Source organism: Miniopterus schreibersii (assembly GCF_964146895.1).
Source record: "Miniopterus schreibersii genome assembly, chromosome: 3".
NCBI lineage: Eukaryota > Metazoa > Chordata > Mammalia > Chiroptera > Miniopteridae > Miniopterus > Miniopterus schreibersii.
In genome coordinates, this window is record NC_138103.1 from 84,902,587 (window position 1) to 84,928,870 (window position 26,284).

General features: G+C 45.4%; 1 protein-coding gene across 3 annotated transcripts in view; it reads left to right on the plus strand.

Annotated features, from left to right (window-relative positions):
* TRIO (trio Rho guanine nucleotide exchange factor) overlaps window positions 1-26,284 on the plus strand; it is a gene marked incomplete at its 5' end in the record, with an annotated part of 300,776 nt that overhangs the window by 253,718 nt on the left and 20,774 nt on the right. For 2 of the 3 annotated variants that reach the window (XM_081131178.1, XM_081131180.1), the window contains 7 exons: window positions 10,734-11,026; window positions 12,437-12,607; window positions 15,067-15,162; window positions 20,523-20,671; window positions 21,725-21,791; window positions 23,604-23,707; window positions 25,755-25,824. In XM_081131178.1, the coding sequence (XP_080987304.1) occupies window positions 10,734-11,026; window positions 12,437-12,607; window positions 15,067-15,162; window positions 20,523-20,671; window positions 21,725-21,791; window positions 23,604-23,707; window positions 25,755-25,824 (950 nt within the window). The remainder of the gene's footprint in view (window positions 1-10,733; window positions 11,027-12,436; window positions 12,608-15,066; window positions 15,163-20,522; window positions 20,672-21,724; window positions 21,792-23,603; window positions 23,708-25,754; window positions 25,825-26,284) is intronic. The other variant, XM_081131179.1, reaches the window with a different exon arrangement.

Consider the following 26,284-nt stretch of genomic DNA (forward strand, 5'->3'; position numbering starts at 1 on the left):
TTAACCAAAAGCATCAGGGTTTGTTGGAAGAATGTCGTTCCATGTAGCCCCTTCAGATGGATTGGAACTTCCATGCCTAACACTGTGTTTAGTATCTGGAATCACTGTGCCCAGAGGTTACACATTTGTGTCTTTAGCAGTGTCTGAACCTCTTAAGTGAGGTAGAATCAGACAGAGGGAAGTTGTGGGAGCATCCTGTGATCGCCCATTTCCCCTCAAATTAACTTTTCTGTTCTCTTAAAGGACAGTTATCAATGTAGGACAAGAGTGGGTACTGCATTGCCTTTGGAGTGACTTCCCAAATGAAGAAATGGGGGATCTAGAGCACAGTGTTTTATCACAGAGCAGCCTCACTGTCCCTGAGTCAGCAGTATACTAGATACTGAGTAATCTGGTAAACACACGGAATTTGTTTTTAAATAATCTTTCTTTGTGTGAGTGATATTAATCATTTGACTTCTTAGGAACACAGAGGGTCTCAGCCTCTGGAAAAGCCAGCTGAATAGAGGAGCATTCATAGGTTTTCCTGGTTGCTGAGCCTTTAAGCAGACCCGGGCCAAGATCAGCACGCCACAGGATGTCATTAATTGCCTGTGTGGCGGGGCCTGGGAGGCCGTGGTCACACTCAGTGCCCTCTCCTGCAGAGCCTGGGGAAGCAGCCTGGACGCGGGCTTGCACCTTTTGCTTTATCCTGTAGAGGGTGGAACCAGGGGAGGTGTCAAGGCCTCTTCCCCCTCTGCCCCTGCCCGCAGTGGGTGTCAGGCCAGCCCCAGCCCCTCCCGCCGCCCAGGACTTCACGTGGAGCAGTGCCACCATGGGGCTCCACGTGGGCAGTAGGGCCATGTACTTACTGGCTGGAGAGCTTTCCTGCGAGGGCTGATGCAAAACCTCCCTTCACCGTCCTGACGTCCCCAAGCCAGTCACTCTGATGGGCCCGTCACCCGTGCGTTTAGAATATGAGACCAGGCTGGGAGGATCAGAGAGCCCTATTAGCCATAAATGCCTGCGGCGGACAGGATCTGAGTGTAGTTTCCAGTCTCGTTTTTATGTTATTTTTTGAAAAGTTGTCTTTCTTTCATTCAACAAGGATATCTTGAAACATCTGCTTTTCTCCTTGGGTAAAAGTCAGGAATGAGCCCAGATCTCCTCCCTTGGGAATTTCTTTTCCTTTTGTGACAGCTTCGACTTTCGGTTGCAGAAAAGGCCTGCTCTTCATCTCCCAAAAATATATTTCAAGGGCTGGCTCATAAAAAGCAGAGAAAATGGCCTTGTCATTCCAAGAAGACAGGATCATGGGCCCGGAACTCTCCTTGAACAAAGACAGTGTTTGTGCTGGGGGGAGAGTCATGCTAGAAAGTAGGCTCCGACAGAAAGCAGAGTTTAAAGAGAACTTTGACAACATAGCTGTGTTTTGTATCCGTGTGGTTTCAACAGTGTGTGAATGTCTGTGCCTGGCGAGCTGCTGACCCAGGTGTGCCTGGTTTCGCCTGTCCCACCCCTGAGAGGGGTGTCAGGTAGGCAAGTCCCATCTCAGCAGTGCCTGGAGGATGTCGTCCCCACCCTCGAGCTTTGCTAGGGGCTGCTTGCCTCTTGCTATAGCTGCCCTCTCCCAGTGTCTAGTCACAAGACATGACAGCCAGCAAGCTCATTGTTTTCTGGAAACTCACAGCCTGATCCACTGGTGCCTCGAGCATTCCTAACCCAGCAGATGAGCCAGGTCCTGTTTTGTTCAGGGCCTGGATAGCTCACTGCAGTGATTTGTATTAAAGTCCTTACGTTAATCAGAACTAATCCATTCTTGTGATTCACTATCAGTCATGCCTCTCTCCTCATTATTTCATTTTGGAGGTGCCTTCAGATTCCCGCTTTGGCAGCATGCGATATGCTGTTTATCAGATTGGCCAAGCAAAGGATTATGCCATCTGCTTTCATTTTTTATTTAATTTCTTTACTTTTCTTTATTGGAAATGCACGTGGTGAAATTCAAATGGAGAAAGACCTTTAAAATGAGATTGTTTCCTGACTAGAAGTTCTGACAGGTTAGCGTTCCCCTCGCAAGCATGAGTTTGAGAGGAAAAACAATGCTTGGAGTTTTGCATTTGTTGACACTGCCACATTTCCCAATGATTGTGTAATGTTTTAGCTCTTTTCAGAAACCACCCTAACGATAAACAGCATTTAGAGATTCTTTGGGGGCAGATTTGCACGTGTGACCCCTGTTTGTACGTTCTGTGAGGTTAGGCGGACCTTACAAACCTTGTTTCTCTAATGCTCCTTGTTAGGTGGTGGTGAAGAGGCCGTTTTCTTTTCATAACATGGCCCCCAAGACTAGAGCTCGAAACAGGGAAACTGTTGTGTGTGCTTGCGGCCTCACTCTTGCCTTCAACCTTCACAAATAGGTAGAGCAATTGTTTCTAATTGAGTCCAGTTGTTTCTAGTGGAGGCTGTTTTAATTAATACCAGTGATTACATTGTGCTCTTTCATTCAGGGTCCAGGAGGGGGGCTGCAAGTGAAGGCTCCCCTGTGAGTTGGGAAGGGGCCGCACAGGGAACGTGAATGTGTTGGTCATTTATGTGCAGGCAGCAAAGACCATGTGTTCTTCATTACAGCCCGAGCCGTGGGCCCTGCTATGCTGGACTCTGGTTGAATCTAGGGATTATTTTTTAAAAAAACACAAAAAACTGGGGAAATTTATCTTTCTCCTCCATGTTTTCTGTTTGGAAGCAAACACAGCATTTACATTTTTGCATTAAGGACCAACTATGAAATGTTTCAGCAAATTGTGAAGTTGTGTAAAATCTGCATCCATTGTTCTCTTGCCACATTTTCAGTCCTTTCTCTCTGCAGACTAGTGCCCGCTGCTTCTCCACAGCTTCTGACTTTCTTTAAAGATTCTTTCCTGTGTCAAAATGAACTTGCATGACAGTTACAGCCCAGAGCTAGGCCCTGGGACCCTAGAACACCTGAACCCAGAGGTGTGCAGAGAAGCAGTAACTCACTGGGGATGCAGTGCCCAACCCCAGGCTGCTTTTCAGCCCCTGATGCGTTTGTAGTCTGCCTAGGAACAAAGAAAGAATCGCTGACTCTCACACAGAAGAGACCAAACAAAACCTGTCAGAGTGAGGTAGCCAGAATGAAAAACCAGACACCAGTCAAGTTTTCAGATACTCATTCACAAATAGGACATAGATTTAAATTTGGGAAATATCCTAAAAAGACCTGCTTCTATTTTCTAAACCACCAGAAGTATAACCATATCTGGACAGGTCAGTCACTACACCTACCATGCTGCGGCAATGTAGTCACTAAAATTAAGGGATGGTGCGATCCCTGGAAATTCATCTGGAATAATAATGTACAGATTCCCTCTTTATGTAGTCTTCAAGAGGATTTGTAGTTATGGTCTATTTTGTTTTTATTCCAAAAAAAGGTTACCTTAAGCAGGAGCTTAAGATCCAGTTTGAAAAGCGTAGAGGGGACAGTCATTGACTCAGAAAAATCATTTGCTCTAGAATATTTGAACCAACCAGTCAGCAATCCTAAGCGAACAACTCTCTTGCTTTTTGCTTTATAAGTGATTTATAGATCTGATTGCCACATGTACATTTCAGCCTTCCTGGTTGACAGAAGAAGTTCCTAAATAAAAACATTTGCAGCATTGTATTCTTGACGAAGGTTTACTAGGCTAGGTCCCCTGATTAAATCCTGCCCAGTCTGTTCTAACATAGTCTGATGGAATTACCTTTCTCTTGCACATCACAATAACTGGTAAATAAGCATTTCTCTAAGTCCTCACAACCGGAATTGTAAATCAGCCCCTTGTTTTGTACGTGTGCCAAGCCCTTAGTTGGGCTTCTCCTGGTCAGAGTGTATGTGCCAGGACATCCCTGCATTGTTACCTTAATGGGTATTTTTGAGCACCTACAATGGACAGAAAGATGGGAATATCTTTCTTTAAAACAAGCTAGCTGATTGTTGTTGGAGACTCTGGAGGAGAATCTGAAATGTGAGACAGCTGTTTATTGGAAATCTCCCAGTGTCGAATGCACGCATCTGTGTGGAGGCCTCGCCTCATCAGAGGCAACACGGCTATCAGCGCGGGTCCCGTGTGTGCGTTTGGCTGACAGTATGTGGAGTGAAGGACTAGGGAAGCCCTGTGACACCAGCGATCCACAGGGACCGGGCCTTGGCTGTCTCGACCAGTCTGTCTTCCTGCTGTTGGCCCAGAGGAGCTTGTCTTCCACATCTCCCAGCTCCACTTTGTCCTGCTTTCTTCCTTGTCTTCTGCTATTTCTTTTTCTATGAAAAAATGTGAGTATTGCTCCATCTGCGTGTTAGGCTACCCAGTTTACAAAGATCCTTTTTGTTCCCTTCCCCCAGCAGCCTGGTGAGGAATCAGTCATTTCACAATCAGGAAATGAAGGCCTTGTAAGATACCCACCCCCCGCCCAATGCATGACCCACCCTGTGGGATTGACCCTCAGCTCCCTTGCTTTAATGACCATGAATCTGTAAAGTGAACACATTAAGGTAAAAGCAGGCTTGAAACTCTAAAGATACAGCATAAACAAAGCAGCAGAAATCTCTGCCGTCCTGGCCTGGCCAGTGTGGCTCAGTGGATTCAGCAGCATCCCATGCACCGAGAGGCTGCTGGTTGGATTCCCGGTCAGGGCACATGCCCGGTTGTAGGCTTGATCCCCAGGAGGGGGCGTGCAGGAGGCAGCCAATCGATACTTCTCTCTCATTGATGTTTCTATGTCTCCTTCCCTCTCCCTTCCTCTCTCTAAAAAAAAAAAAAAATCAATTAAAAAAAATCTCTGCCCTCCTGGAGGCTGTGTGCTGTGAATACTGAAAGGGAGGAGATACAACCGAGCCCTGCAAGGAAATGGGTAGATTGGGCTACACAGTCGGACTCAGAGGCTGGAGTTAGTAATTCGGTGGACAGCCCTGCGCAGCAATCCCATTTTTACCCCAGAACACTAAGAAACATCTTTAAGACTTTACCACTCTGAAAACGAGGAGAGGGTTAAAGTGGAACTTGATCCTCTGTAGACTGCAGCCAGCAGGATACGGACCCTTTTCCTTTTCTTCTTACAGTTTTTTTAAAGTGCTTTATTAATCACAGATGTCTCAAATTTACAGTCTGGGAATAGAGGCGAGTTCTCTTCTCCCAGCAGTTTTAGTGTGTGGGGTGTGTGAGAGTGTGTGTGTGTGTGTGTGTGTGTTCACGAGTGGGGCTGAGGGTCAGGGCTCAGCTTTGCCCTCCTTTCTTTAGCTTTTTCATTGCTTTAAGAAGAAATCTAGCTTGGACTTTGTGTGAACTCTGACTTCAGCCAAGAAGCCATCTCCTCGGGGTTGTTTTCCCCTCAGAATAAGGCAGGATCGACTTTGACTGACTTCTCTCTCTCAGGCTTCGGGTAGATCACAGACGACTTTCTCATGCACACTTGAGTATCTTTTTAAATGTCTTTGATGTTCTGATCATATCTCTTTATGCTGAAGTTTTCTTTGTCCCCTTAATAAGGGACAAGTTATTTTTAAAAAAAATAGAAACAGAATGAAGTAATTCATTAGGTTGCTTCATTCATCCTTCCACGTCTAGAAATGATTTTGCATGTTTCTGAGCATGCTAGACCCGTGATTACAAAAACAATTAAAGCAAGCCCTGTGTTCTGGGTACTCACAGTTTGCATGAATACAGTGTAGTAAGTTCTGGCAGACCAGGGAGTCCTGGAGAAGGCAACAGTCCTACATTTGTACACAGCAGTTTGCAGTTTATAAAGCTCATTTGTTCCCATATTTCATGTGATCCTGTTACAGCCCTGTGAGATGAGGAAATTCAGATACCAGAATGTTGGCCTGAGGTCACGGCTGTTGAGTGGGAGAGCTGGGCTCAGAAGACCCTTGACGGGTCCAGCATTCCTCTCACATCCTTCACTAACCCTCCATCTGGACTTGAATCAGGGGAGCCTCCCCGAGCTGAGAGGGGGAAAGCACGTTCCCAAACATGGCATGGCGTGGGCTGCGGCCATCCTGTAGACGTGAAAGTCAGATAGTGGGAAGCGCAGTACTGAGCGGTCAGTCTTCGTTTCTTCCTAAAAGGTAGTTGTTGAGGGGAAGGTAAGAGAGTGACAAATGAGTCTTCCATTATATCTTAGGTCAGCTCGCCCTGCACTGCCTTCCTTCCCGTGTCCACGCCTCACGTGACGGGTGATATTCCTGCACACCACCCTCACCAGGAGGCTCCTAGCCTGGCTCTGTCTTGCACAAAAGCATCACATAGCACAGGTCGTTACAAGAATGGCCTTGATCTATCCGAATTACCATTCGTAAGTAAGTCATTTACAAGCTTGGACAGTACCATGCACGTGGTGACTTGAGTCATCAGGCAGTATGCTGAGGTTGGGGGATAGTCTGTAGCTGGGCATCCATTCACTCATCCACCCCATCGTTTATCAGCATACACCTATAAGGCTCCAGGGTTGTGCCACACAGCCTGCTGGCAGCAGGACCTGTGGTTGTAAACAAACCAGACCCAGCGCCCACCAACGTGAAGCCTGGAGTCACAGGCACGGCTGGCTTCCTGTCTTGACAGGTGCCCAGCTGGGAAGGAACTGCCATGTGCGGTTATGTAGAGCTCTGGCCATTGGCTCTCCACCTGAGGGTCACTCCTGGAATTGGCCTGAGCTTCCACAGTCCAGTTCTGAGCAGAAAGGTGAGGTCTCAGAGGAAGGGGGCTGCTGAGCAGCACTTACACCTGGTCAGGAGTCTGCAGACAGCACATCTCAGCCGTCGGAGCTCTCCTGGGAAGGTCACCAGGGTGCAGTAATTTAAGCTCTTCCTAAAGAGACTTTCCAAAGCTGTGTGTGTTGTGTGATTTACACTTAACCTTATCCCAGTAGCACCACAGACCTCAATTCTACTGAATTTTATTAGGACTTCTTGTTTAATTTAAAATAAGCAACAGGGCAGTTGGTCTACTGGGCAAAGTCTGTTCTTCAGATAACTAAAAACAGTAGCAATCATTTTATTTCATTCTAATAATGATTGTATTTAAAGAATTTTTAAGTTTTTTTTAAAGTCCTGCTTTACGCATTACATCACAATCCAGTAGAAAGCATACAAGTGAGTGGATTATTACAATCCATTGATTTGGGCAAAAGGAGTTTATATATTAAAAAGAAAAAAAATATAATACTGTTCTTTCAGAGAGTGTCAAAAGCTTGAAGAATTGAACATTACTATTAAAAATAAAGTAGAAAGAGGAGTAATTTATCTATTTTGCTGTCAGTGATTTTTTTTTTCCTTAATCACCAGAATTGTGACTAATGTCTCAGATCAACACTAGACAAAATATCTCATGATCTTACAGACAGATGAAGAAACTTCAGACTTCTGAAACAAAATTGATTTTCAAGATATAATCTAAAAATTGGCAAAAATTCCCTCCTTAGTTTATCGTTGCTGCTAGCATTTCTGTAAGTCAGAAGTGTTCCAGTAAAGTGAAATGGTGTCACTTACGTGATTTGATAAAAAGCAGCTCAGGAAGAGAGCATCAGTTTGCCTTGGCTCTCCTGAGCTCTGACCTGGGGCAGCTCAGCCCGCTTCCTGGGCCTAGGATGGTCCATTCAGGCCGCTACCGTGTTTACAGTGCTCGACCTGCCAGATGAGAAGATCTCTTTTGAACCTTCTTTCCAAAGTGCAGAGAACCAGATCCCTTGCAGCTGAGCCCACAGAGAGAAGCTAGGAAATGTCTCTAATTTCTTTTTCTTTTGAGCCAACTTGTACAACCACCAGCTCCTTTGCCAGGCAAGGCTAGAATACCCTGAGAATCCTCCTCCTAAGGCCAGGAGGTCCCCAAAGCATTATTGACAAGCTGCAGGTCCTTCCCTCCTGCCTAGAAAGGCGTGCTGGGTCTGCTGGCCAGGCGGAGAGGTCTGTGCCCTCAGGGGATGCTCTGCCCACACTGCTCGCCCTAAGAGCTCTCTCACTTTTCTGTAACCCTCCAAGTTCTGGTGGGCAAGGAGACTGTCTCGGGATTCCTGGTAGGCATCCTCTTTTGCTTAGGATTCATATTGTGTACTGCATTGCTCCCATGCCAAATCCCCCAAATTCTGATTTTTAGGCACAGACTACATGTGAAGTTCATTTCTTGACTTCTGATGTCTGACAACTCTGCTTGTGAGTGTTCAGACCTGTAATTGATTTAGTTTTATTAAAGTATATGGCCCTCGGTCTTTTTCCTGCTTCCCCCACTTCATACAAGACACGTGGGCTCTCCATCAGTGACAGCTCATCCCATCTCAGCCTGTCCAGGATGGCTCCCCACCTCCACCTGTGCACCAACCTCATGGGTATTTGTCTTATGCAATATTCAACTGAAGGCAAATACATTGAAGAAATGACTGTCCTTAAAATACGGACTGTGAGTCAGCTTGCTCTGTTTCTTTAAGCTGAAGATTTCTGATGTTCCCATTCGGTACTCAGTAAGCACCTACTGTATGTGAGGCCCTAGGAGTACATCACGCAACAAGACAGACGAGGCCCCTGCCCTCCTGGAGCTTGCATTCTCTAGTACATGGGTGTCAGGCCCAGCTCATTCAAAGGCCGTCTTCAGTGCCACCTCCCTCGCGAAGCCCTCCATGGTCACTCCACCTGGTCCCATTTCTCTCAGCCTCTGACAGGGTTTAGACTCGCTTGTAGCGTGTGTCCCTTCTTGCCTGTATGATAGTTGTGTGATCCCAGAAAACTATGTGGTGAACCTCATGAGGGAGGAAGCGGGTTGTATTCATCTCTGTCCAGTGGCAAGTACATTGCGTGGCTCTGAGTCCAGCACATTTAATGCCTGTGAAATAGGTCACCATGTCTTGCTAATGTTAGTACTTAAAAAAAAACCTTTAGTTGAATAAATTATCATCTAGCATGTGAATTATCCAAACCCTTCTTTTCCTGTGGTCTTTCCTGTTGTCACTAAGCGCTCCTGAGATGAAGGACCTTGTCTCCTTCGTTTGCCCTTTGTCAGCACCTGAGAAAGTCCCTCAAAAGTACTTTGTGAATGTCCGCTTAATGGTATCATTCTCCCCTACCTCGTCCAGGTGGTGCCCGAGGAGGATGAGACCGATGTGGAAATGTCTTATTAACTCATTTTAAAATGAATAAAATAAAAACATGTGTGATGTATATGTACACACGCAGATATCTGTCCGCATAGAGGGGAAAGGTCATTACGCTTCAATAAAATGCTACTTTGATTAGTTTTGAACCAAAGCCGGCCTCTGAGAAAAGCTCGGTTTTTAAGAATGAGAGATCCTGCTGGAAACGCCTCATCTGTGTATGGAGGATTACACCCTCTGCCGTGCGAGGCTGGGCCGGGGGGCAGGGGGCCGGCAATTAGACGGGGATCCGCTGTCTAGTCCTGGCGTCTGGAGCTCCAGTGGGAAACGGCTGCTGACTCTCACTGTAATCACAGGATTGGGAGGAATTAACTCCCTTACTTCTTAACTGCCTCCCATAAAGGCCTGTAGGCCACAGGGGTAAATACAACTAATACAGGTGTCTGTGGGAAAGAGTCTTCCCAGTGACTTATTTTCATTTATTAAGACTTCAAAAGGTTTCAGAAAACAACGAGCATAGCGAATGGTCGTCTTCCTCATTCCATTTCCCAGAGTAAAGCATTTATTCCATTTCACTGTGGTCGCAGCCCGGGTTCGAGCATCAGGAGAGGGCCAGTGTCCAAGGTCCCTGGTTTTCAGTGTTTTATAGTAGCGCCTCGTACAGAACTGCATGGGTCTGCTGAGTGCCAGCTGGTACCTGAGCTGCTTTATATCTTCTTGTCTCCTGAAAAATCATCAGCTCAGGGTTGACGATATTTAATTTTTGAGATCCAATGAGAGGATTCATTTGGACATAGTTTCTGTGCAGCATTTTGGTTATTTGAGGAAGAACTCCTCCTCTTCGCATAGTTCTTCTAAAAATGTTTTGTTAATTGTTGCTGGTATTTACTCCAACATGTGAAGTAGCTTTGCTGAGGCTGAGAGCAGAGACGCACACGCCTGTGTGGCTCCCAGCTCGGGCTGTGAGCAGGGGCCGTGGCTGGTGTCCCAGTGCACCCGTCAGCGTTGCCACAGCCGCTGTCCCCTCAGCACTGAACTTCCCAGAAGGCTGCCATTTGTCAGAGTCTGACCAGGTCTAATGTATACTGACTCACACTCACACACACAAATATGTTCACTTAATTGAGTCTTACTTTTTTTCACTGGGAGTGAGTCAGACGACAAATACATTTATCCAACAGGATTTGTTTTTAATTTCCTTTGAGTTTTTCTTTAAACCACTCTTTCTTGGTTTTTGTTTATCAGGAAAATGGGGGGAAATAAACATTCTGTCCTCCAATGTCTGTGACATTTTAAGTGATAATGACATTTTAAATCTGAAAATTATACTGGATTTGGAGAGTTGGGGTTTCGTGGAGGGGGCAGTACATCTTGAGAAAAATCGTCTCTAGCGCAACTCAAGTTGGGTAAACATTTGAAAAGCGTGTGCGTGAGGGAAGGGCCTGCTGTGGGGCGTTCCACCCTGTAGGCTCACCAGCGGGCGCAGCTTGCAGCAGCCCACCCGAGCTCCGCGCGCACTGGGCGCTGCTGGGGCTTGTTGGCAAATGGCTCCACCTGGCCGCTGCGAGGACTGCGGGCTGCTCCGTCACTCTTGCTGTCTCTCTCTCTCGTCCCTCCAGACTCACTCTCCGTCTCCAGTAACGATGCCAGCCCGCCTGCCTCTGTGGCCTCCCTTCAACCCCACATGATGGGGGCCCAGAGCTCCCCGGGCCCCAAGCGCCCGGGCAACACGCTGCGCAAGTGGCTGACGAGCCCGGTGCGGCGGCTGAGCAGCGGCAAGGCCGACGGGCACGTGAAGAAGCTGGCGCACAAGCACAAGAAGAGCAGGGAGGTCCGCAAGAGCGCCGACGCCGGCTCGCAGAAGGACTCGGACGACAGCGCGGCCACCCCGCAGGACGAGACCGTCGAAGAGGTCAGAGCCGCGCTCTGGCTTAGCGGGCCACACCCTGGAAGCCACCCCAGAACCCTCTAGCATGTTCTCCCCCGGGTGTTGGTCTGTGACTGCTCTCACTCGGTTCTGTGTGCGGATCACTAGACTCAGTGGGGACAAGCTCTGGGAGGAGCTGCTCCCGGGTTAATAGGGTCAGAACCTCCATGTGGCTTCTGTTAGAAATCAGAGGACCGTGAGCTTCCTTCCCAAGGCCTGGGCGCCCGGGCCGACTGTGGAGCAAGTGGGTGCTGAGCTGCCTCAGCCCTTCTCCTCGTCATTCCACCAGGGCCAAGGCCAGAGGTGCCCGTCAGTGCTGCCGCCGATTTCAGCAGCCCCTGAGGTTGGCACGGAACCCTGGTGGCAGCACATTGCAGGGGAAGCACCAGTTCCAGACGTGGCCAGACTAGAGAAGTGTTTGCACCCTCCAGTTATTTCTCTGCCCTCCTCACAGTCACCCTTACCTCTGTCCTGAATAGAAAATACCCAGTTAATTTACTTTGCTCACCCAGTAGTAGACACTGCATTATTCCCCTGACACCAAAGATAAATGTATGTCGGTCAGGCAGCAACTTTTTTTCATTTCCTCTTGTTGGGGACGAGGGCTTTAAGTTATACTTTAAACAAAATTCTTTCGTGATCCCCAGTGGGGCCTAAAGCACTGGTGGTGTCAGGGAGGGGCCCGCAGAGTTTTTAACTAGACCCGCCCAAATCTCTCAGAGACTCGAAAAGAAAAGAGCAGGCAGAGAGGAAGGACAAGCTCTGTCACTTAATTTATTTCACAGATACGGGTGTTCTGCTGCTTTTCTCCTGGGTTTGCCTTGCCGGGGGGTTGCAGGAGTGTGTGGTTCATTATGCCCTCAACTTTATTCTAAATCTGTGTCCTCTTAGTAGAAATAAAACCAAAATCTTTTCTAAAAGTAAGAACAGAGGAATATTAATGGGATAATTCAGATTCTTAAAGTGCACCTTGGATTGCATTTTTCTTCATGCCATTATTATTTCCATGAATTTTATTCTAGCAAGATACCAAAAGTGAATGAAAGTGGCAGAGGACCTGAGCCGCCATGAGAGTTACGGTTCAGATTTTTGAACGTTTATTTTTTCCTTCTCGAAGATGAGTTGTGTTCAGAGCCTAACGGATACCGTTGGCAGTTCCTTCAAAAAACACACTCCGCGGCCCTTCTCTCGTCCAAGTTGGCAGGCAGGGTGGTTGGGTTGCAGGAAGGAACGAGAAATTACCGTCAGGGTTGGAAAGAGACTGTTGCTGCGATCTGCCGTCTGAGGTTCTGTCCAGGCTGTATTTTTCCAGTTAACCGCTTAGGGCTCGTCTCTGGGAACCGACGTGGACAGTCGCAACCTAGAGTATGACGAGCGACGCCGGTTCCGTTTCAGAGGGGCCGGAACGAGGGCCTGAGCAGCGGCACGCTCTCCAAGTCCTCGTCCTCGGGCATGCAGAGCTGTGGAGAGGAAGAAGGGGAGGAGGGCGCCGACGCCGTGCCCCTGCCGCCGCCCATGGCCATCCAGCAGCACAGCCTGCTCCAGCCGGACTCGCAGGACGACAAGGTAGGGGCTGTGCACGGGCACCTGGGAAACGTGCTGCTTTTCTAGGCAGATTCCGCCGGCTTTCACCCCAGAAACTTTGTGGATGACAAAGCCCGGTTAGACTAAGTAGTAGGCCAACGTGCAGTTTCTCACACACATGCACTTGTTTAAATATGTTCAGTGCATTTTTAACGGTGCTTCAGCAATTGCCACGTTTAAAGTAAGGTTCATTTTTTTTACTGTCCTGACGGGTCCCTGAGAGAGCAGTCAGAGGAGTCACGGGCCATCTGCGTGACCGCCTCCCCGTTGAGCATTAGGCCGTCTTGTTCTCTCTGTTAGGTGTTTTTGCACAGGGGTGTTGTGTTCACAGGAGATTGTGCTGCTGTCCAATTCCTTTTTCCAACAAGCCACAAATCAGGATCACACTGGAGTGTGGGGGTAGATATCCCAAGTTCAGAGCCATGAAACTCCTCCTTGGATACATGCGGAGGCTTCAAGCCAAGTCCATCTGTTTTTGTGGGTTTTTTTGAGTTCCTACATTATCTAAAATTATTTTATATATCCCAGTTGTAGAACCCAAAATATCAGAAAGGAAACCTGATGACTGGCTTGCAGGTCCTCTCATATCCTGGCCCGTTGTGCTCCTCCAAATTGTCAGGTGTTGAAATCTGTGCTATGATGTCATGACGTGATTTTTTAAAAATTTTTTATTTTTGGCAATAGCTAAGTTTTAGGAATAAAGCATGTTTTCATCAGTTTTCCCCATTCTTCCCCCTTTTCCTCCCCTTACTCCCTCAATGCTATCACGACCACTTGCTGAATCACCTGCTTTTTGATGGTGATGGACAGTTGCCAAGGCAGGTCACACATGAGTCTTGACCTAAGGCCCCTTCTCTGCAGAACTGACCTCCTCCACCCTTTGTGGCACTCAGCACAGTCAGGGAGCTGCAGGCCTTGACTGGAATATGTAGCTTGGTTTGGAGTCTGGAGTTTGGGGCGTGTGAGGTCCATACCCTGCACTGTTGGGGTGGGTGGGACCTGAGATGAGAGAGGACCTCACCCCCCCCACACTGCACAAAGCGGATTCATCAGGAAATGGGACTGTGTCATTTCTCTAACAATTCCTAAGCTGTTTTGTAGTATTCTAAGCTATACCATTCTTAAAAGCAGAAAGCTGAAATTTCTTAAATCTGGCTGATTAGCCAAAAGTGAAGTGCTAGGCCTGGTTATTTACCAAATAAGAGTATTTTCTCCACTTAAACAGTGGATTACACACTATTCTTCTGTTTGCTAAAATCGTTTATTGATTATTGGGTTACCTTGTTGGGTATTATCAGCAGCAATTCTTCACTTACAGAAATCTATAGTGATGTTCCCTGAGAGTATATTATCTTGTGACTAATATTTTGTTTTGTTCTGTTTTCTCTTTTTGTAAACTTTCATGGCAGCATTATGTTGATTTGTGTTCTGTGTCTGTTTTCGCTCAGTTTCCTTACCTCTCCATTTGAATTTTTTTCCTTGTTTTCTTCACCTCATATTCCAGATTTCATTAGACCAAGCCAACATTTGTTTTGCAAAGCACATACCCGAATCCACACATGCAAAAGCCTCGTTGTAAATGTACAAACCCGTATCTGTCCGCTGTGAGAAGTGCATTGTTAGGACAGCAGCTGTGTGTCGCATGCGTCTCCGCTGTCCTTAATATGAAGCGAGGCTCATATTACGCCCCCTCCTAGTTTCCAGTCAGCAAGCGGCGCAAGTAATCTGCAAACACACTGTGTTTGCTAATTACTGAACTCAAACGCAGTAGCCCTTCCCCTAGATCCCTTATGTCACCCCGTGCACCCTGGTTCTGGCCGTAAACGGCATCTGATAGCTTGTGAGGCCCAGCTCTTCTGTACTCTGCACTAATCATTGGGGAAGTGGATGGCACAGGAAATGGTGAGCTCGTCCCCCCTCCGCCCTGTCTGGTCAGCGCACCCTGGTTCCTTTTCTTTCTCATTTCCTTCTTTTAACCCCATAAGCACAGTAAAGCCATTTTTAGTATCTTGTTTTGTTTCCTGATTATTTAAGAATTCACTCATTAGACCTTAAGCCTTTCATTCTTCCATTGATCAGATTCTATATTTTTTCTCCTTCGCCAATAGCCTACCCAGCAGTTGCAAAAATTACAGTTAGAGTTTCCCCTCCCCAGTCACCTCTCTGAAAAACGTTATGATGTTACATGACTGCGGGTTAAAAACAGACATTGTCTGCTTTCCACATGTGTCCCAGACAGGTTTTATTTAACATTTCATGTCAGAATATTGTAAATTTAAAAGGATGACTTTAAATAAATGCAAACAAAGACAAACTTGTGGTCTTTTTGTCTGGAATTACTTTTAAATAGAGCTTGAGCTTGCAGGAGAATTTACTGTCTGTCCAGTGACTAACATAAGGCATTCCCCTCCCCCCCTTTCTTTTCTTAACTTCTTCCATAGGCCTCTTCTCGGTTATTAGTCCGCCCCACCAGCTCCGAAACGCCGAGTGCAGCCGAGCTTGTCAGTGCAATTGAGGAACTCGTGAAAAGCAAGATGGTAAGGCTTCCCAGAGAAAGTCTGAGGTTTGGAAGCTGCTCCGAGGTGCTGCCCCAGGTGCATGTGCCCTCGTCCATGTGTTGCTCTGGGCTGCAGAATGTGTCTGTGGCTTCCTGCTCAGTTGGGAGTTCCCAAGACCACTCTCACTTCTGACCACCTGCCAGTGTAGGGGTCCCCAAGACCATCCTCAGGTTCAATAATTCACTTGGAGGACTCTCAGAAAAGCCACAGTTGCGGTTTATTACCGTGAAAGGGCACAGATTAGAATCAGCCAGGACAGCGGTGTAGGGCAGAGTCCAGGAAGATGCGAGGTTCAAGCTGCCTGTTGTCCTCTCCCAGTGAAGTGAACGTGGACACTGCTGACTTTTCCTGGCAACAGTGTGTGACAGTATGTACAGAGTATTGCCAACCAGGGGCACTTACCCATGCATTGGCACTGAGGCATTTTATTTGGGCTCAGTCACATACATAAGATTGTCGGCTTGCATGGTTTACCTTTGTCCCCTACCCACCCCCCAAGAGATCAAGATAGCACATGGCTCAGAGCCCCCACCAGAAGTCACATTGTTAGCATAGCCAGTCTTGGCCCAAAGCCCCCAGGTAAACAGAGACAGTCTTATCAGACGGGACATTCCATGGGCCAAGAGCTAAGGTTAATCCTTGTTTTCACCCACACTGTCTTTAACGCAGGCATTCTCATAACCTGTGTGGTTAGTCCCAGTCTTATCTGAAGGTGTGTCCAGGGTCGGGGGTTACTCAGTTTGGCTGACACTTTCCTTTTGCTCTCTTTGAGATCTTTCAGTTGGAGTCACAGTGTGTAAGAGAGAAGGGTTGTGATTGTTATGTGAGGGCTTTATTTCTTATGACCTGTATTTTCCATCAATCAGCATGGATTCGTTTATAAAAGCCCCAAATCAGGTGTTGATTCTTTGAAGTTAGACAGATGTGCATTGCTTCTAACTGATTCAATAAATTAATTTCTGTGTTTCTTCAGTTTTCCTAACTATGAAATGGAAAAACCATTAATGGCAACAACTTTTGAGACTAGAATATTGTACCAGCCCTGTAAAGTTATTTAACTTCTTTTAAATGTCACTTCTCCCAAAATAAAAGCCCTCAGCTTCTCCCACCAATCCATTCTGCAGGTAACTACTATGAACAGTTTGATATGTTTCTCTCGTGGTACAAACATATATGGGAAGGTGTGTGTGCATCCTTTTTCTTTCAAAATGGATCCATTCTGTTTTTAAGATTCTAAGACTTAATGTATCTTAAAGATCTTCTCAGGGCAGTACATACAGGTTTATCTCAGCCCTTTAGTAGCTATATAATATTCTGTTGTATGGATACAGAGATAGTACCACCAAGGGCTTTTTCTAAACTAGGTACTTTTCTAAGTGTGAAGCATGTTTTAATTTAAATACTCCCACAGTAGCCCTTTGAGGTAGGCACACATGGTTGTTATCCCATGTTACCGAGGCATGAAACTGAGGCACACAGAATATTGAAAAATTTGGCGAGCTAGTAAGGGGCAGAGACATGATTATACTATATTTAAGTACATTTCATACTAATATATACTAAGTTTTTTTCTGTTTTTCACTGTATAAGCATTCACAGTTGTTGTGTGTGATTATATCTATAGAGTAGATTTCTAGCACTGCAATTGCTAGATCGAAGGGTATATACGTCTTTAAAGTTAGAAACTTATTGTCCTTCAGTCTGGTATTAACTAAGTACCATATATATCTTTCCAATTTCTTCTCCCACTCCTAACCAGCTTCTAATGAAACTGGTTAACTTGGACAGGTGGGAATTGTACCATGAGAAATTCAGACCCGCATTGCCCTGCCATGCCTGGATTCCCCCCGGCAGTCGTGCTGTGTTCTGAAAACGATGCAGTGGGCGTCAAGGGTAGGCTGGAAGTTAGGAAGTTAGTCAAGGAATCTGCTAGGAGTTGGCAGATAACTCAAGGACTGGGCCCCACCAGTCAGGAATTGGGAACCATGTCAGTAGGAATTGAGCTAAACCACATCCTGGTTGTCTCCTTGGGAGACAAGTTGATTAGAGTTTCAAGCATCCTTAAACATTTTAAAAACAGCCATTCATGCACATCAATTATATGACCATGAAAATCATTCTTGTCTGTGAACTGAAGGAGTTTTCCCGAGGAATGCTCTAAGGCCACACTTTGTCAGCGTGCTAGTCATTATTCTGCACATATTTAAATTGCATCCCGTTTTAAGTGGTCTGAGATTCATAAGAATTAATTTAGATGGACTTCCAAATGGAGAGGGGTTCTGTGGCTTGTCTCTTTCCGCCCTCACTGGTTTATTCCCTCTTTTCAGCTCTACTCACTTATGTGTCTTCTGAGGTTAACAGACCTAAAGTTGTTGGCGTGTGATAAGGGCACAGGCTTTGGAGGCAGGAAGGCCTGGGTTCAGACTCTCCGACCTACTGCCGCAGCCCCTCGGAGCCTGTCTCCAGCTGGAAACTGGGGATCGGGAATGGAGTGCGGTCGGTTAAGCTCCTGACAAGGTCCCGTCGCCTGGGCATTGACTGCTGCCCCTTTTCCCTGTTGGACAGCCCCGCTTACGCTGTTTATGACGAGCTCATCCTTTCTTCTTCTTCCCTGGGATGTATTCTAGATCCTGCCTCTTTTTCTGATCCAAGAGAATCATAACCCTGTATTGATGTCCTGTCACTAATCCTCTCATGGCTCACAGGAACCACTTTTTGTTGATAAAAACTCTCGAATCGTTTTTATATTCTTCACCCTATCCTGTGACTCTGCGCTGCTCCTGCCCTTCCAACCACGTGCTGCAGACCCTCAGTCACCGTGTGCGTTTTCTCGTGGGTGATCTCAGGCTGGAGCGTCTTCACAGTAGGATTCAGGCACTGAACGGTTTGGCATCAGAAGCTGTGTGTTAATCCATTGGACTGGGGGGGGGGGTGCTCAGCTGTTAGAGACGTATTCAAGGAACTGAACCTCCTGACCCCAGACCTGACGATTCAGTCTGAAAAGTCAGAACCACCCAGAAAACTTCCCTGGGTTTGTTCCTTTCTCCACACTCCCGATCCAAGTAATTGAAAGGCGGTGTGTCTTTCCTAAAGGTCAGCAATACGGCGATAGCAGTAGACAGCCACGCGACTGAACTTGACTTTGGGGTTTTCGTCTCACTAACCTAAATGTAAAGGGAGGTACAAGAAAGAATGGAAACTAAGAAAGTCAACAAGGTAGCAGCGGAAGAACAAAAGAAAGCAGAAGGAATGAGCATAGAGATAAAACAGAGGCTACTCACTGGAGAACAGAACAATAGAGTAATAACTAAAACCAAAAAGTGTGTTCTTTCAGAAAATAAAGATATCAGGTAACCTTCTGAAGAAAATAGGAAGAAAGCACAGATTCACAAAGTAAATTATAGGGGAGCGACAGGCTGAGGAAACTGAGGCAGTCATGACATTATTTCGTTCAACTCTTTGAAAGTAAATTTGAAAACCTGGCAGAAATGGGCAGTTGTTAAGAAGCTGTAATCTACCAAAACTAACCTCAGAAAAGAGAATAGCTACGCAGACCTGTCTTCATCTAAGAAACAGAGAAAGTTGACAGGAACCTACCTGTCCAGACAATGCCAGGCCCAGAGGATTTCACAGGTCATTTATCTGAGTCTGTGGGGCCCGGTCATTGCGGGCCCGAGGTAGCCTTCTCCTCGCACACTGCGGCATAAGAGGCCAGCGGGCACGTGGAGGGAGTGGGCAGTGTGAATGTGACCGCCCCGTCGGGGGTCTGCACCCAGGTCTCTCTCTGAGTGCCCACCCAGGCCTGGACCAGCCACATCTGAGGACAGGTAGCCAGAGAAAACCTGTTGGCTCCCTGTCTTGGTCCAGACAGCCTTGCCACCCACCCACCCGCTGCAGAAGACGGGCCTCGCGGACATCGCTGAAGGCCAGGACGACCTCCTCGCTCGCTCCTGTGCGAGAGGGCACATCTGGGGCATTTCTCGTCTTTCTTCCTCACCATCCAAGTGGACAGGGTTAACCTAACGAGCTTCAGCTGTCCGAAGTCTAGACAGGAGACAGAGCTCCCTCCCCCTCACCCCAGACTCGCTTCCTGCCAGAGATGTCCAGAACCACGAGCACGGCCAGGCTCCGCTGCTTGCTGCACGACACTTGCTTCCAGCAAAGGTCAATCGCTATTTATTTAAAATGAGAATGCGATTTTCTCATTAAACCGGGCTCCTCCACTGTTTGTCGCAAGTCAGAGCAGCGGTTGGTGTGTTTCCACGGCTCCGTGGATGTGTGAACAAGATTGCACAGATGGACTCTGTGTCTTCCAAGCTGTGCATAGTGATGGAGTCAGCGCCAGGCTGTTCTCAAGGGGAGAAAACAGGACAAGCATTAGAGGTTTTCATTTGATAGGAAATGTGTTCTTGCAGTTTGTATTGAGCCACATTTTCCCAGTTCAGTCTCTAAATACTTCCTGGTCATCTCTGTATGTCCAGCTGGCCTGCTTTGGAAATTTTAAAAACTATAACCTATACTTTGTGAATTCAGGCTAAGAAAGAAAATATGTGCCAATTAGAAAGTAATCGATTGCAAATCATTGTCACACTAAACCGGGGAGAGAAGCCACCAATATTTAACTCAGATTTAATCACCCACAAAGCTTTGCTCGAGATTCTACAGTAGGTACAACAGCAAAAATAATCACCTGCAGAAACTAAAAACTAGGGGGCTGGGGGTTCGATAAACAGCTGAGGCCAGCATGACAGCTGCTTCCTCCAGAAGAAACAGAAAGGAAGGTACAGGTGCCCCAAAGATGGACATCATTTTTAGCTGAGTGATCTGTATGCACCGAAGTAAGAGTCCAGGCTTTATAGATAAGCAAGAAACAAACCAAGTTTGTCTAAAATACAAATGGCTGATGCTGCTCCCGTAGCCCACCGACAAGGCACATGGGTGGGTGTGTCCCGGGCAAGCCGGCCTGATCGAGGCAATTCCACACATTTCTGGAACAATCACACTTTCAGCGGAAAGAAAATCGCTGGATTTGAAATGGTGCAGTCCTTTGATGTAAACACGTTGTATATTTTTCTAATTATTTGTAATGGGGAATAGACTATGTCAGTATATGTAAATTTACTATTTTTTTCATTCTAACTTTCCTCTTTGGTCGAGCTTTTCCTACTCAATTTTTTAAAAAATGTTGGGAGGGTTATTAAATACTGCATAATTTCACAAACATAGATTTTCTAATTTTGCGATAGGTCTTCTGTATCTCCCGCGCATGAGATTTCTTACCCTGATGTCAGCTCTGGTGACTGAGGCAGAAACGTGACTGGTGATGTCATTTCTTTCAGGCACTGGAGGATCGTCCCAGCTCCCTCCTAGTTGACCAGGGAGACAGTAGCAGCCCCTCCTTCAACCCGTCAGACAATTCCCTTCTCTCCTCGTCCTCGCCGATCGATGAGATGGAAGAGAGGAAGTCCAGCTCCCTAAAGAGGCGGCAGTAAGACACAAATGTTTTCATTGTCGTCGTTTGGATGGCTTTCCTCCTATCATTGTCACCTCCAGAACTGTGGCTGGGATTCTTGTCTGACTCAGCTCAGCGAGGAGATCCAGGGTCTCTGAGTAATTGTACATGTGCTTGAAAAGCACCCCGGCCTCCGCGGGGCTCAGTCGGCCGGTGCCGCAGTCTTTATTGCTTCATTTATATATTTATTCTTAAATAAAAATAATTCGAGACCAGAATATCTCCTGTCACCCCAGGTGAGGAACTTCTATACTTTCTATTGTATACACAGTTGTGAAGGAAAAAGAAAGCAACATAAATACAGTCCCCAAAACTGTAATATTTTCCAAATATACATTAGTGGTAGGGTTTCTCAGTTCTAGTAAAGCATCTTACAGTGAAAGAAACTAAAAAAGAGTCCTGATGAATATTAGGTTTAAACTTGCCTTTGGAGAAGAGGAAAACTGGTAAGCGGCATGGGGGCTGTGTCCCTGCACCTAGAATGATGGTGGCACATAGGAGGCGCTTAGTCGGTGTTGGGTGGTTGAATGAATGAATGAACAAATGAAGGAATGACTTCAGGCCAACTAAGGATGTGCCCTGCTGATTAAGTAATTGTCTCCAGTTATGAGTGGCCTTAAGCAGTTACTTAACCTTACACAGAGAAACACTTCTGTGTTAAGTTTTTTTCTTGTATGCCCAAGGAAGCTTACAGTGATTAATCATTACAAACAAGAACAAACGCCTGCTTCCCACAGTGTGACGCTGTTATAACAACCTATGTCTGTGCTTCTCTTGGTTGTTCGTATATGTGGTCAGGGTCCAGTGGCCAGAGTTCACCCTGGATGCAAAGGGTCTTGTGACCTCCCACTGTCAGGGGTCACCCACGTGAACCTGTCAGAATTGGGACACTCAGGATTGGAGACTCGGTTGTGCTGGTCTGATATGTTTCTGACAGTCCTGGGTTGTCTGCCCTGACAAAAGCAAATGTGTGAAAGAATTCCTGTAGAAATGAAGAGTGGATTGTAAACACTTGTCCTCTCTTTCTAGCTATGTTTTGCAAGAATTAGTGGAGACAGAACGTGACTATGTGCGCGACCTCGGCTATGTGGTAGAGGTATGTTTCCAGAGATTTGATTACCTGTATCGGCCCCCAGAATCTACAAAGCAGTGTCATGTTACAGTTTAACACCGACACCTTCTCAAAAGCTTTAAAGACATTTGTGACCAAAAAAAAGTATTTCTGAAAAATAAAGTTTAGCCTATTATCTTAATCTGTATTCACTTTTAAAGGCCTCTTTTTGCCTAATGTACCTGATGTAATCATTTTTTAATAATTAAGTTTTAGCCCGGCCGGGCGTGGCTCAGCGGTTGAGCGTCGACCTAGGATCCAGGTGATCGGGGTTCGATTCCCGGGCAGGGCACATGCCCAGGTTGCGGGCTCGATCAATGACTCCCTCATCATTGATGTTTCTATCTCTCTCTCTCCCTCTCCTTTCCTCTCTCTGAAATCAATAAAGACCTATTTAAAAATAATAATAATTAAGTTTTAAAATTATGATATCTAACCAGTGTATTTATTATATGGGAGTCTTGCCTTTAATTATTTTACAAGCGTAGGTATCACCACAGAAATGAGAACGTCACTAGTTGACAAAGCCAATGTGTCCAACTATAGATTCAGTTCCATCCTGAATCGATCATTCAGAGAATGGTCGGTGGATACACCTGACCTTTTGCTTATAGTTTTCACAGAACAAATATCTCACCATTTTCATTGCCAAGAAGTTGCTGTGTCCTATGTAACCATCACAAAACCACTGCCTTTCATACTGGATCCAGGACCACCTACAGGCTTTTCCCTGCCTTTAAGTTCAGGCATGATCATCTTCATAAACTCAGCTCATCAAAAAGCTATTTTTATAGTATAAAATCTTACCACTTATTCTTTCAGCTTTGCAAATATGTGTGGGACAATGCTTTTGGAGTCTATGTTCTATTAAAAGTCACGGCTAATAAGTTAATTGTGTAATTGAAAGAAGTTACCATACTTGCTTTGTCAACAGTCATCATTAACAGCAAAATAAGTCACTTGAATACTTAAGAGGTTCTAGTATAGGCTGAATTCTATGTGCGCTAAATAGAGTTTTAACCACATTTTAGCAACATGTTAGTCAGCCATTGTTAAAATCAGTTTATGAAAAGAATATTGTTAAATCCTGATTTAACAAATTATGTAAATAATCCAAAAAGAAAAGAAAATCTGTTTACATGAGAAATACTGAGAACAGAGGAAATATTTCTGGCCAAATATTTAATATTTATGATAAGATTTGTTTTATGGAACCACCTACATTTATTTAAACTTCTTCAGTTCCTTGGAAGAACTGTGATTATGCATGCCAGACAGGTCAGTGAGAGAAAATCATGACACTGAATTCAACAGTGTCCATTTTATTTAAATGTACACACTGATCCTTGAACAACATGGGTTTGAACTGCAGGGGTCCACTTATATGTGGATTTTTTTCATCAAATACTGTAAATGTATTTTCTCTTTCTTATGATTTTCTTTTCTCTAGCTTACTTTACTATAAGAATACAGTATATAATACATACAACATAGAAAATATGTGTTAATTGACTATGTTATTGTTAGGGCTTCTGGTCAACTGTAGGCTATTAGTAGTTAAGTTTTTGAGGAGTCGAGTTTACGGGGATTTTTGAGTGCATGGAGATTGGCACCCCTAAATCCCTGTGTTCAATGGTCAGCTGTATTTCAAGTGCCAGTGAAGGACACTTTTCATATAGGATTTTTATTTGTTTTTAAATAAAGAATTGGTTACAAGACATGGTATATGTCTGTTTTGTCCTGTTACTAAACCATTACTTGGTTCAATGCAATAAACTTATTTTTAAATAATTATAGGGCTACATGGCACTTATGAAAGAAGATGGTGTTCCTGATGACATGAAGGGGAAAGACAAGATTGTGTTTGGCAACATCCATCAGATTTATGACTGGCACAGAGAGTACGTAAAATCCACATCACGCTTGGGGGTGTGCACACATCGTCACCTGTGTGCACACAGTGTCACCTGTCAGACTGTGGCATATCAGCAAGTGGGGATGGATAGTCATTGGGTCATTTCATTTCATTGCCTGTGTAGCTGTGGCGGTATCTGGTGCAAAGAAAACATTGATGGGCCGAGGTGGTTTGTGCTAGCATTTCATGGCCTGAGGAAGAGTCTTACCTCCTTCATGCTGGTCCATCCAGGGGGCCCACATGCTGGTCCATCCAGGGGGTCCATCCAGGGGGTGCCGAGCCTGACCTTGAGCCCTGGGCTTCCCCTCTATGTCCCACCGTCTCCAGCGACACAATATGGGTCAGAGTGTGACCCCCATCATGGGATTTTTGTGAAGAGGGACTGAGTTAATACACGTGAAGCACTTAGAACATCCTCTGCATAGAGTAGGCCTCAGTAAATGTTTCTAAAGAATTGCAGCCACCTTTCAAATAAATACCAATTACTTTTAGAAGGTCTCGAAGATGCTCATTTTTCCTGCTCAGTTTTAATGAAAAAGTAGACAGGATTGCCCATGAAAATCAAACTGGATCCCAGTATATTGACACACCCCTCCTAATGAGGAGGTCCGTGTGGGGGCTGACACCACAGCAGCTGCCTCACCCTGCCAGAGCACATCTGCCCCTTCGGGTCACCTTGCTCCTAATTTTAAAAATCCTTAATCACCTGGGGATTGTTTCATGCCAGTGGCTGATGCTGTTGTGGCATGTTCCAGCTGTACTATTCTGTTCCGTTACGTGGACAGGCCTCCTGCCTTCCTGTCTATAAGTGCGTAGCCGCCCTTGAGCTTCGTGCACACTGTCATCACCTTCTAAACCCAGTCAGATGCTCACTTCTCCCTGAGCGCTGCTCACTCCAGGCAGAGCACTCGCTCCTCCTTGCAGATGACACATGTGAAGGTGCTTTTCTAACTGGAACATACTCTGCAGGTATAAGGAGGGATTACCATGGAGTGGTGCTTTATTATTTCAATATTTATTTCTCCCAATGGAATGTAAAACTCCTGAACCCAGGTGGAGGGTCTTAATTTTTTTATCTCCTATAATATCTAATTCAGTTGGATTCAGATAAATAATTGATCAACTTTAGAAATAGCACTCTAACTATGGCTCTATAGATTGTAGACTTACTGAAAGTCTACAGTGAATTTAAAAAGGGATATTTGGTGCTGTTATCTAGACTTCTACTCCCAATGCTGGTTTTCAACTGTGACAGGGAAGAGAAAATAACACAGTGGTCCTGGCTGACCAGACAGAGAAGTTGGCACCCAGAGATTGTTTCTGTCACATCTGAGGAACTAGGGGATAACCCAGAGGTAGACAATCCAACACATAATGGATTGATTTGCAGGTTAATAAAATAGCAAGTATAAATATCAACACATGTAAGCGATAATAAGGTGGGCCTACATCTTACAAAACAACTACAGCCCAGAAGATGAACACGTCCACAGCTGTTTTGTTTCTGTGATCATACACAGTTTTGATCTGAATGGAACTAGTATTTATAACCTAGAAGTTGATTTTGATAATATTTGAGAAAACTTCATAAAACTGTCACAGATTACATCCAGTATTTTATATGTTACTCAATTTGAGCCTCTTAAAAATTATAATAGAAGAATATGAAACTCAGAGGTACATGGACCAAGTGTTTGGAAATAAAAATTTCTTTGAAACATTTATTTTTCTCTCAGTATTCAGCCAAGATATAATTGCTTGTGTCCTTTAAAAAAAAACAGGCAAGAGTGGTAATTGCCCAGAGGAAGGGAAAGCTGCCAGTTAAGGGAGGCTGTCATTCTGCTTTGTCTTTTTTAACTGTGTGTCTCTTTGCTTTCTGTCCTAACACAGGGTTTGCTGTGTACATTTCATCTGTTAAGTAAATACTTTACACTTCACAGCAGCTCATGTCCAAACAGACCGCTTTGAAAATATGAACCACAATCTAAAATTAGGCCAAATTGGAAATGGTTGTAATACTTCTCTTGTTTCAGCTTTTTTTTAGGAGAGTTGGAGAAGTGCCTTGAAGATCCAGAAAAGCTAGGATCCCTTTTTGTGAAACATGTAAGTATAATACTGTTGTTTATATGCTGCTCTGATATTGTCATGTTTAGTAATTGGTTTGTCAGACTAAAGGCAAACTTGCAGTTTACACGAGTGCTTATGTTAGGGATAAAGCAAACTGCTCGGTGTCAGAGTTGGAATCAAAGCTCTCACCCTGTGCTTTTCCTCGAGACACCCGTCACACGCAGCCAGAGTCTAGGAGGACCTCCACTGTGTCACAAGAATGTCAAAAAGATGCATATCCATGACTGAGTTTTCATAAAATGTATTTTTATTTCTTCTTAAGGACATTGTGAGGTGAAACTGGCTTTTTCTTTATTTTTATTGCAAATGTGGTGGTGACGAAGATTTGCTAAGATGCCCACAGTTTCACCCACCATTGGTTTTGCACATCAGTGCAAATGGTAGCACAGTGCAAAGGGCAAGGGCTTCTTCATATTATTTGGAAAATAATTTTAAA